Source organism: Lampetra fluviatilis, chromosome 67 (genome assembly GCF_964198595.1).
Source record: "Lampetra fluviatilis chromosome 67, kcLamFluv1.1, whole genome shotgun sequence".
Classification (NCBI taxonomy): Eukaryota; Metazoa; Chordata; class Hyperoartia; order Petromyzontiformes; family Petromyzontidae; genus Lampetra; species Lampetra fluviatilis.
In genome coordinates, this window is record NC_136341.1 from 696,173 (window position 1) to 708,540 (window position 12,368).

The following is a 12,368-nucleotide window of genomic DNA, read 5'->3' on the forward strand; positions in this document are numbered from 1 at the left end:
ACATCACTCCATCTCTTCTCTAGCCCGTGCCGCGCCCGTTTAGCCCCCTCGATCCGGCCGAACAAAAGCTGTTTAGGCATGCGGTGGCTGGACATGCGGGCTACATGACCCAGCCAACGCAGCCTTGCCTGCCGGAGGAGCTCACCGATGGGACTTTGCCCAGATCTTTCAAGGACTTGTGAGCTCCTCACACAATCCAGCCTGCAGGTTAAACTCAAGATGGATCGTAGGCAGGCCAGCCTAAATGTTTCTAACCGGCAAAGATGCTCCATTAGGGGGGTCCACGTTTTGCAAGCGTAGAGAAGGGAGGGAATGACTGTGGTCGAGAAGACCCAACATTTCATGTGGAGCTGCAGACCAGGTAGCTTCCACGCAGCTTCATGCAGCCGATGAAAAGATATTGCTGCCCAACTGATCCGGACTGAGACCTCTGCTGTCAAACCGAAGCCGGTCATCAGCACACTGCCCAGGCATAGGAAACTTTCCACTCTCTCCACAACTGCTCCATTAGCCAATGGGGAGCTGAGGGGTGGAGTGTTTGATGACACAAAATACCCAGGCAGGTGCTTAGTTTTGTAGGGGCTGATGGTAAGGCCCCACCTCTTAGTGGCACGTTCCAGGTTCAGCAGCAGCGCCTAAAATGCCTCTCAGAGTCAGCAGCAATCACCAGATCATCGGCATACAAAACATGGTTGACCAACAGGGAGCCAACCCTGGACTGCACCTGGGCATCGATCAGCCTCCCGTTGTATCTGCACCAGAGGCAAATTCCTCCGGTAGAGCCATCGGAGGCTTCTCGAACTACGTGGCAGAAAAAAATATGTGAAATGATTTTAGGAGCCAGAGTGCATCCCTGTAGCACCCCAAGGTGAACAGGGAATGGCTCCGACTCCCGGCCACGTAGTTTTACCCGGGCCGCTCACCATCATGAAGGTCCTTAATGATCGTGAGCAGAGAATCAGGGACTCCAAAAGCCTGAAGAACAACCCAGAGCCCAGGCCTACTGATGGTATCATAGGCCTTGACCAGGTCAATAAAGCAGCGATGTCGGTCATGCTGGTATTACCTACACCGGAGTGGAATAATGGCAGGCGCATCTTACAGATGACAAGCCGATGGTCAGTGGGCGGATCAGCTCCAGATCCTGGTGTCAAGGACATGGGCTCGCATTCGCTGTTCCGTCACTATGTAGTCCAGCAGATGTTCTTGCTTGGACCCGGCATGCATCCATGATGTTGTGTGGATGCGCCGATGCCGGAAGAGCGTGTTGGTCATTACAAGCCCATGGGCTGCACAAACATCTAGCAGCCTACTGCCGTTGTTATTGAGCTGATCTGGCCCATTCCTTTCCAATCACTCCAGACCAGGTGCCAGCATCATGACCAACTCGGGCATTGAAGTCACCCAACAAGATGACTCTATCCCGAGGGGCCACTTTAGCCAGCACCTGTGACAGGAGGTCATAGAAGGCATCTGACTCATCGGCTTTGCCCGCATCCCTCCACGGATGTTCGTCTTCGGTGGGGGCATAAGTAACCACGACCACCACTCCTCGCCTCTGGTTGATGGGAAGGCGAGCCCAAAGTAGCCTGGGGCTTACAGCTTCCCACACCTCACCGCCACGCTCCCACGCCCCCTTCATTCTTTTGTTCAGAAGAAGAGCCACTCCCTGTTGTTTGGCAGTCTCCTGCCCCGAGTGGAGGACTGTCCACCCCTCATGGTGACTGGAGCCAGAGCCGGTCTGCCGGACCTCCTGAACGCCGCAGAGATCCAGATGGAACCGGTCCAGCTCCTGACGGAGCAGTGGCAGCCTCTCATCCGCATTGGGCGTTCGAACACTCCACGCACACAAAGACAAAGATCCCCCGTATAGCCTGAACAGAATGTTGGGGCAAGTGCTGTTAGCAATCAGCAGCACCTATCAAGGCCTTTGTCTCTCCAGTGGCGATGTTTACACACTGCACCAGGTACTCATTTGAGGCTAAGTCGACCTAGGGGAGGCCCAAGACCGGTTCAGATAATCGTCACCGGTGTTGGCCATGAGCGGGAACCCAACTTGGGTCGCCGGGTTCACAGCGCAGCGTGGCGCTAACCGCTTCACCACCGCTCCCCACACACACAAAGACACACGCACACACAGACACACACACAGACACACACACACACAGATACACACACACAGACACGCACACACAAAGACACACGCACACACAAAGACACGCACACACAAAGACACGTACACACATACGCACGCACACACACACACGCACACACACACACGCACACACAAAGACACGTACACACAGGGACGCACACACACAGACACGCGCACACACACACACAGGGACGCACACACAAAGACACGTACACACGTGCACACACACACGCACACACAGGGACGCACAGGGACACGCACACACACGCACACACAGACACACACAACACGCACACACACACACGCACACACAGACACACACACACAGACACGCACACACACACACACAGACACACACACACAGACACGCACACACACGTACACACAGGGACGTACACACACGCACACACGGGGACACGCACACACACAGACACACACACACAGACACGCACACGCACACACACGTACACACAGGGACACGCACACACACACACACACGCACACAGACACACACACGCACACACACAGGGACGCACGGGGACACGCACACGGTGGGGGGTCGGGGGAGATGCGGGGTTGTGTGGGGTTACGTGGTGAGTGGGGGTTGGTTTTCTTTTTGGGGGGTGGTGGGTGGGGCTGCTGGCTGCTGATTGTGTTTGTGGGGGGCTGAGTGATGGGGGGGGGCAGCTCACCACGTGGTCTGTAGTGGGCTGAGTGAGGGGGGGGGGCTCACCACGTGGTCTGTAGGGGGCTGAGTGAGGGGGGGGGGCTCACCACGTGGTCTATGGGGGGCTGAGTGATGGGGGGGCTCACCACGTGGTTTGTGGGGGGCTGAGTGATGGGGGGGGGCTCACCACGTGGTCTGTGGGGGACTGAGTGATGGGGGGGGGGGCTCACCACGTGGTTTGTGGGGGGCTGAGTGATGGGGGGGGGGCTCACCACGTGGTCTGTGGGGGGCTGAGTGATGGGGGGGGCTCACCACGTGGTCTGTGGGGGGCTGAGTGATGGGGGGGGGCTCACCACGTGGTCTGTGGGGGGCTGAGTGATGGGGGGGGGCTCACCACGTGGTTTGTGGGGGGCTGAGTGATGGGGGGGGGGCTCACCACGTGGTCTGTGGGGGGCTGAGTGAGGGGGGGGGGCTCACCACGTGGTCTGTGGGGGGCTGAGTGATGGGGGGGGGCTCACCACGTGGTTTGTGGGGGGCTGAGTGATGGGGGGGGGGCTCACCACGTGGTCTGTGGGGGGCTGAGTGATGGGGGGGGGGGCTCACCACGTGGTTTGTGGGGGGCTGAGTGATGGGGGGGGACTCACCACGTGGTTTGTGGGGGGCTTGGCGAGGATGATGGGAGTTCGCATCATGGCCGCCCCCACCTCCTTAGCGTCCGCCTCCTCCTGCCAGACACAAGCACAGACAAAGCTCCCCCCCCGTGTAGACAACAACAACAACAACACAACAACAACACAACAACCACAACAACCACAACAACAACCGCCATTCCCCACTAAGTGGCGGTGACGTCACCACGACGCTTGTGCCAGGCCATGTGCACCTTGCGGCCACTATTGTGCCAACTCGCTGCGTTTTAGCCACCCGGCGCTCCGCTCGTTGTTGTGAGCGTCGCTCCTCCGCCCTCCGTTGTTGTTGGAGGGCGACTGCCTCCAACTGCCCAGTAGCGTCCTTCACGAGCCTCCTCCACTGAGGCCGATCTTGACACCGCTGGTACCAGTCATCGGCAAGTCCACTCAGCTCCACGTCCTCCTGTACCACATCACTCCATCTCTTCTCTAGCCCGTGCCGCGCCCGTTTAGCCCCCTCGATCCGGCCGAACAAAAGCTGTTTAGGCATGCGGTGGCTGGGCATGAGGTGGCTGGGCATGCGGTGGCTGGGCATGAGGTGGCTGGGCATGCGGTGGCTGGGCATGAGGTGGCTGGGCATGCGGTGGCTGGGCATGAGGTGGCTGGGCATGCGGTGGCTGGGCATGAGGTGGCTGGGCATGCGGTGGCTGGGCATGCGGTGGCTGGGCATGAGGTGGCTGGGCATGCGGTGGCTGGGCATGCGGTGGCTGGGCATGCGGTGGCTGGGCATGAGGTGGCTGGGCATGTGGTGGCTGGGCATGAGGTGGCTGGGCATGAGGTGGCTGGGCATGCGGTGGCTGGGCATGAGGTGGCTGGGCATGCGGTGGCTGGGCATGAGGTGGCTGGGCATGCGGTGGCTGGGCATGAGGTGGCTGGGCATGCGGTGGCTGGGCATGTGGTGGCTGGGCATGAGGTGGCTGGGCATGCGGTGGCTGGGCATGTGGTGGCTGGGCATGAGGTGGCTGGGCATGAGGTGGCTGGGCATGAGGTGGCTGGGCATGCGGTGGCTGGGCATGAGGTGGCTGGGCATGAGGTGGCTGGGCATGAGGTGGATGGGCATGCGGTGGCTGGGCATGAGGTGGATGGGCATGCGGTGGCTGGGCATGTGGTGGCTGGGCATGCGGTGGCTGGGCATGTGGTGGCTGGGCATGCGGTGGCTGGGCATGTGGTGGCTGGGCATGCGGTGGCTGGGCATGTGGTGGCTGGGCATGTGGTGGCTGGGCATGTGGTGGCTGGGCATGCGGTGGCTGGGCATGTGGTGGCTGGGCATGTGGTGGCTGGGCATGCGGTGGCTGGGCATGTGGTGGCTGGGCATGCGGTGGCTGGGCATGTGGTGGCTGGGCATGCGGTGGCTGGGCATGTGGTGGCTGGGCATGTGGTGGCTGGGCATGCGGTGGCTGGGCATGTGGTGGCTGGGCATGCGGTGGCTGGGCATGCGGTGGCTGGGCATGTGGTGGCTGGGCATGCGGTGGCTGGGCATGTGGTGGCTGGGCATGAGGTGGCTGGGCATGTGGTGGCTGGGCATGTGGTGGCTGGGCATGTGGTGGCTGGGCATGAGGTGGCTGGGCATGTGGTGGCTGGGCATGTGGTGGCTGGGCATGTGGTGGCTGGGCATGAGGTGGATGGGCATGCGGTGGCTGGGCATGTGGTGGCTGGGCATGAGGTGGCTGGGCATGTGGTGGCTGGGCATGTGGTGGCTGGGCATGAGGTGGCTGGGCATGTGGTGGCTGGGCATGTGGTGGCTGGGCATGTGGTGGCTGGGCATGTGGTGGCTGGGCATGAGGTGGCTGGGCATGAGGTGGCTGGGCATGTGGTGGCTGGGCATGTGGTGGCTGGGCATGTGGTGGCTGGACATGTGGTGGCTGGGCATGTGGTGGCTGGACATGAGGTGGCTGGACATGTGGTGGCTGGACATGTGGTGGCTGGACATGTGGTGGCTGGGCATGTGGTGGCTGGACATGTGGTGGCTGGGCATGTGGTGGCTGGGCATGTGGTGGCTGGGCATGTGGTGGCTGGGCATGTGGTGGCTGGACATGAGGTGGCTGGACATGTGGTGGCTGGACATGTGGTGGCTGGACATGTGGTGGCTGGGCATGTGGTGGCTGGACATGTGGTGGCTGGGCATGTGGTGGCTGGGCATGTGGTGGCTGGACATGTGGTGGCTGGACATGAGGTGGCTGGGCATGTGGTGGCTGGACATGTGGTGGCTGGACATGAGGTGGCTGGGCATGTGGTGGCTGGACATGAGGTGGCTGGGCATGTGGTGGCTGGGCATGTGGTGGCTGGACATGTGGTGGCTGGACATGAGGTGGCTGGGCATGTGGTGGCTGGCATGTGGTGGCTGGACATGAGGTGGCTGGGCATGTGGTGGCTGGACATGAGGTGGCTGGACATGAGGTGGCTGGGCATGTGGTGGCTGGGCATGTGGTGGCTGGACATGAGGTGGCTGGGCATGTGGTGGCTGGACATGTGGTGGCTGGACATGAGGTGGCTGGGCATGTGGTGGCTGGACATGAGGTGGCTGGACATGCGGTGGCTGGGCATGTGGTGGCTGGGCATGTGGTGGCTGGGCATGTGGTGGCTGGACATGAGGTGGCTGGGCATGTGGTGGCTGGGCATGTGGTGGCTGGGCATGTGGTGGCTGGGCATGAGGTGGCTGGGCATGTGGTGGCTGGGCATGAGGTGGCTGGGCATGTGGTGGCTGGACATGAGGTGGCTGGACATGTGGTGGCTGGACATGTGGTGGCTGGACATGAGGTGGCTGGACATGAGGTGGCTGGACATGTGGTGGCTGGACATGTGGTGGCTGGACATGAGGTGGCTGGGCATGAGGTGGCTGGGAATGCGGTGGCCGGGCATGAGGTGGCTGGGCATGAGGTGGCTGGACATGAGGTGGCTGGACATGTGGTGGCTGGACATGTGGTGGCTGGGCATGAGGTGGCTGGGCATGAGGTGGCTGGGAATGCGGTGGCCGGGCATGAGGTGGCTGGGCATGAGGTGGCTGGGCATGAGGTGGCCGGGCATGAGGTGGCCGGGCATGAGGTGGCTGGGCATGAGGTGGCCGGGCATGAGGTGGCTGGGCATGAGGTGGCTGGGCATGTGGTGGCCGGGCATGAGGTGGCTGGGAATGCGGTGGCCGGGCATGAGGTGGCTGGGCATGAGGTGGCTGGGCATGAGGTGGCCGGGCATGAGGTGGCCGGGCATGAGGTGGCTGGGCATGAGGTGGCCGGGCATGAGGTGGCTGGGCATGAGGTGGCTGGGCATGAGGTGGCCGGGCATGAGGTGGCTGGGCATGAGGTGGCTGGGCATGTGGTGGCTGGGCATGAGGTGGCCGGGCATGAGGTGGCTGGGCATGAGGTGGCCGGGCATGAGGTGGCTGGGCATGAGGTGGCTGGACATGAGGTGGCTGGGCATGAGGTGGCTGGGCATGAGGTGGCTGGGCATGAGGTGGCCGGGCATGAGGTGGCTGGGCATGAGGTGGCTGGGCATGAGGTGGCTGGACATGAGGTGGCCGGGCATGAGGTGGCTGGGCATGAGGTGGCTGGACATGAGGTGGCCGGGCATGAGGTGGCTGGACATGAGGTGGCTGGGCATGAGGTGGCTGGGCATGAGGTGGCTGGACATGAGGTGGCCGGGCATGAGGTGGCTGGGCATGAGGTGGCTGGACATGAGGTGGCTGGGCATGTGGTGGCCGGGCATGAGGTGGCTGGGCATGTGGTGGCTGGGCATGAGGTGGCTGGGCATGAGGTGGCTGGGCATGAGGTGGCCGGGCATGAGGTGGCTGGGCATGAGGTGGCTGGGCATGAGGTGGCTGGGCATGTGGTGGCTGGGCATGAGGTGGCTGGGCATGAGGTGGCTGGGCATGAGGTGGCTGGGCATGTGGTGGCTGGGCATGAGGTGGCTGGGCATGTGGTGGCTGGGCATGAGGTGGCTGGGCATGAGGTGGCTGGGCATGAGGTGGCTGGGCATGTGGTGGCTGGGCATGAGGTGGCTGGGCATGAGGTGGCTGGGCATGAGGTGGCTGGGCATGTGGTGGCTGGGCATGAGGTGGCTGGGCATGAGGTGGCTGGACATGCGGTAGCTGGGCATGTGGTGGCTGGGCATGAGGTGGCTGGGCATGCGGTGGCTGGGCATGTGGTGGCTGGGCATGAGGTGGCTGGACATGCGGTAGCTGGGCATGCGGTGGCTGGGCATGTGGTGGCTGGGCATGAGGTGGCTGGGCATGAGGTGGCTGGGCATGTGGTGGCTGGGCATGTGGTGGCTGGGCATGAGGTGGCTGGGCATGAGGTGGCTGGGCATGAGGTGGCTGGGCATGTGGTGGCTGGGCATGCGGTGGCTGGGCATGTGGTGGCTGGGCATGAGGTGGCTGGGCATGTGGTGGCTGGGCATGTGGTGGCTGGGCATGAGGTGGCTGGGCATGTGGTGGCTGGGCATGTGGTGGCTGGACATGCGGTGGCTGGGCATGCGGTGGCTGGGCATGTGGTGGCTGGGCATGAGGTGGCTGGGCATGTGGTGGCTGGGCATGTGGTGGCTGGGCATGAGGTGGCTGGGCATGTGGTGGCTGGGCATGTGGTGGCTGGGCATGAGGTGGCTGGGCATGAGGTGGCTGGGCATGAGGTGGCTGGGCATGTGGTGGCTGGGCATGTGGTGGCTGGGCATGAGGTGGCTGGGCATGAGGTGGCTGGGCATGAGGTGGCTGGGCATGTGGTGGCTGGGCATGTGGTGGCTGGACATGCGGTAGCTGGGCATGCGGTGGCTGGGCATGTGGTGGCTGGGCATGAGGTGGCTGGGCATGAGGTGGCTGGGCATGTGGTGGCTGGGCATGTGGTGGCTGGGCATGAGGTGGCTGGGCATGAGGTGGCTGGGCATGAGGTGGCTGGGCATGTGGTGGCTGGGCATGTGGTGGCTGGGCATGTGGTGGCTGGGCATGAGGTGGCTGGGCATGTGGTGGCTGGACATGCGGTGGCTGGGCATGTGGTGGCTGGGCATGAGGTGGCTGGGCATGAGGTGGCTGGGCATGTGGTGGCTGGGCATGTGGTGGCTGGGCATGTGGTGGCTGGGCATGTGGTGGCTGGGCATGAGGTGGCTGGGCATGTGGTGGCTGGACATGTGGTGACTGGGCATGTGGTGGCTGGGCATGAGGTGGCTGGGCATGTGGTGGCTGGGCATGTGGTGGCTGGGCATGTGGTGGCTGGGCATGTGGTGGCTGGGCATGAGGTGGCTGGGCATGTGGTGGCTGGGCATGTGGTGGCTGAGCATGTGGTGGCTGGGCATGTGGTGGCTGGGCATGAGGTGGCTGGGCATGTGGTGGCTGAGCATGAGGTGGCTGGGCATGAGGTGGCTGGGCATGAGGTGGCTGGGCATGTGGTGGCTGGGCATGTGGTGGCTGGGCATGAGGTGGCTGGGCATGTGGTGGCTGGGCATGAGGTGGCTGGGCATGTGGTGGCTGGGCATGTGGTGGCCGGGCATGTGGTGGCTGGGCATGTGGTGGCTGGGCATGTGGTGGCTGGGCATGTGGTGGCTGGGCATGTGGTGGCTGGGCATGTGGTGGCCGGGCATGAGGTGGCTGGGCATGTGGTGGCTGGGCATGAGGTGGCTGGGCATGAGGTGGCTGGGCATGAGGTGGCTGGGCATGAGGTGGCTGGGCATGAGGTGGCTGGGCATGAGGTGGCTGGGCATGCGGTGGCTGGGCATGTGGTGGCTGGGCATGAGGTGGCTGGGCATGAGGTGGCTGGGCATGAGGTGGCTGGGCATGAGGTGGCTGGGCATGAGGTCTACGTGACCCACAATAACACGCACTGACCTGTGTGTGCGTGTCCTCGGGACTTGCATTCCAAAGCTGCATCACACACAGAGATCACATCACCACCATCACTCACACAGAGATCACATCACCACCATCACTCACTCACACAGAGATCACATCACCACCATCACTCACTCACACAGAGATCACATCACCACCATCACTCACTCACACAGAGATCACATCACCACCATCACTCACTCACACAGAGATCACATCACCACCATCACTCACTCACACAGTGATCACATCACCACCATCACTCACTCACACAGAGATCACATCACCACCATCACTCACTCACACAGAGATCGCATCACCACCATCACTCACTCACACAGAGATCACATCACCACCATCACTCACTCACACAGAGATCACATCACCACCATCACTCACTCACACAGAGATCACATCACCACCATCACTCACTCACACAGAGATCACATCACCACCATCACTCACTCACACAGAGATCACATCACCACCATCACTCACTCACACAGAGATCACATCACCACCATCACTCACTCACACAGAGATCACATCACCACCATCACTCACTCACACAGAGATCACATCACCACCATCACTCACTCACACAGAGATCACATCACCACCATCACTCACTCACACAGAGATCACATCACCACCATCACTCACTCACACAGAGATCACATCACCACCATCACTCACTCACCCAGTGATCACATCACCACCATCACTCACTCACACAGTGATCACATCACCACCATCACTCACTCACACAGTGATCACATCACCACCATCACTCACTCACACAGAGATCACATCACCACCATCACTCACTCACACAGTGATCACATCACCACCATCACTCACTCACACAGAGATCACATCACCACCATCACTCACTCACACAGAGATCACATCACCACCATCACTCACTCACACAGAGATCACATCACCACCATCACTCACTCACACAGTGATCACATCACCACCATCACTCACTCACACAGAGATCACATCACCACCATCACTCACTCACACAGAGATCACATCACCACCATCACTCACTCACACAGAGATCACATCACCACCATCACTCACACAGAGATCACATCACCACCATCACTCACTCACACAGAGATCACATCACCACCATCACTCACACAGAGATCACATCACCACCATCACTCACTCACACAGAGATCACATCACCACCATCACTCACACAGAGATCACATCACCACCATCACTCACTCACACAGAGATCACATCACCACCATCACTCACTCACACAGTGATCACATCACCACCATCACTCACTCACACAGTGATCACATCACCACCATCACTCACTCACACAGTGATCACATCACCACCATCACTCACACAGAGATCACATCACCACCATCACTCACTCACACAGAGATCACATCACCACCATCACTCACTCACACAGAGATCACATCACCACCATCACTCACTCACACAGAGATCACATCACCACCATCACTCACTCACACAGAGATCACATCACCACCATCACTCACTCACACAGAGATCACATCACCACCATCACTCACTCACACAGAGATCACATCACCACCATCACTCACTCACACAGAGATCACATCACCACCATCACTCACTCACACAGAGATCACATCACCACCATCACTCACTCACACAGAGATCACATCACCACCATCACTCACTCACACAGAGATCACATCACCACCATCACTCACTCACACAGAGATCACATCACCACCATCACTCACTCACACAGTGATCACATCACCACCATCACTCACTCACACAGAGATCACATCACCACCATCACTCACTCACACAGTCATCACATCACCACCATCACATCACCAACATCACCACCATCACATCACCAACATCACATCACCAACATCACATCACCACCATCACTCACACAGACTAGGCCTCACCTCCCGTCGTCGCCTAGCCCCGACCCGGCCTCCGGGCTGACTGTGCCCGGCTTCCCCCATGTCTCCCTCTCCACCTCACAGGCCTCTCCACCACCACCTCCTCGTCCACCACCACCTCCTCGGCCTTGTCCACCTCCTGGTCCACCACCTCCTTCGTCCTCCCCTTTGGCGGCTGCCTCCAACTCGTCCGCTGGCGTCAGGGAGACACCGGGCACCGTGGGACACTTGAAGTCAGAGACGTCGCCATGTTGGGTAGGGAAGTATGGTCACCATGTTTGGTAAGGAGGGCGCCATATTGGATAGGGAGGAATGGTCACCATGTTTGGTAAGGAGTGCGCCATGTTGGGTAGCGATATATGGTCGCCATGTTGGGTAAGAAGGTATGGTCACCTGGTTGGGTAAGGGGCGCCATGTTGGGTAAGGGAGCGCCATGTTGGATAGGGATGTATGGCTGTCATTTACACTATGAGATCTCTTTTACCAGTGGCAAAATATAATGGTAGGTTTTTACCCTTTTAACTGGTACAAAACTGACACCTTTATTCAAGGCATCATGTTTGCAATGACCACAACACAAGTAGTCAATAAAGCAAACAAAAAGAAGCAACTCTGATAAGGATAATAATATAAACTGTCCTTGAAGTTGATTGGCCCACACCCGAGACGGCTTTCTTTAGAGCCTAGTCCCCATTGGTGTAGGGCCAGATGACACCAGAAGGCGTACAACTCAAAAACAGTGCAATATCAGAGTATTGAGAGTTCGGGGTAAACATTGAATAAAGGTGTCAGTTTTGTACCAGTTAAAAGGGTAAAAACCTACCATTATGGCTGTCATGTTGGGTAATGATGGAAAGAGAAGTCGCCGTGCTGGGTAAAGGGGGCGCCATGTTGGATAGGGAGGTATCACTGCCATGTTGGGTAGGGAGGTATCACTGCCATGTTGGATAGGGAGGTATCACTGCCATGTTGGATAGGGAGGTATCACTGCCATGTTGGATAGGGAGGTATCACTGCCATGTTGGGTAGGGAGGTATCACTGCCATGTTGGATAGGGAGGTATCACTGCCATGTTGGATAGGGAGGTATCACTGCCATGTTGGGT

At 59.8% G+C, this 12,368-nt stretch overlaps 1 protein-coding gene across 1 annotated transcript in view; it reads right to left on the reverse strand.

The window, feature by feature from the left end:
- Positions 1 to 11,503, reverse strand: part of SMG9 (SMG9 nonsense mediated mRNA decay factor) — a 55,133-nt gene extending 43,630 nt beyond the window's left edge. The window contains exons 1-4 of the mRNA XM_078882769.1: positions 11,267 to 11,503; positions 9,315 to 9,350; positions 3,445 to 3,547; positions 759 to 801 (exon numbers count right to left, since the gene is read on the reverse strand). Of these exons, the coding sequence (XP_078738895.1) occupies positions 759 to 801; positions 3,445 to 3,547; positions 9,315 to 9,350; positions 11,267 to 11,326 (242 nt within the window). The 5' untranslated portion in view covers positions 11,327 to 11,503. The remainder of the gene's footprint in view (positions 1 to 758; positions 802 to 3,444; positions 3,548 to 9,314; positions 9,351 to 11,266) is intronic.
- Between the last annotated feature and the right edge of the window lie 865 nt (positions 11,504 to 12,368).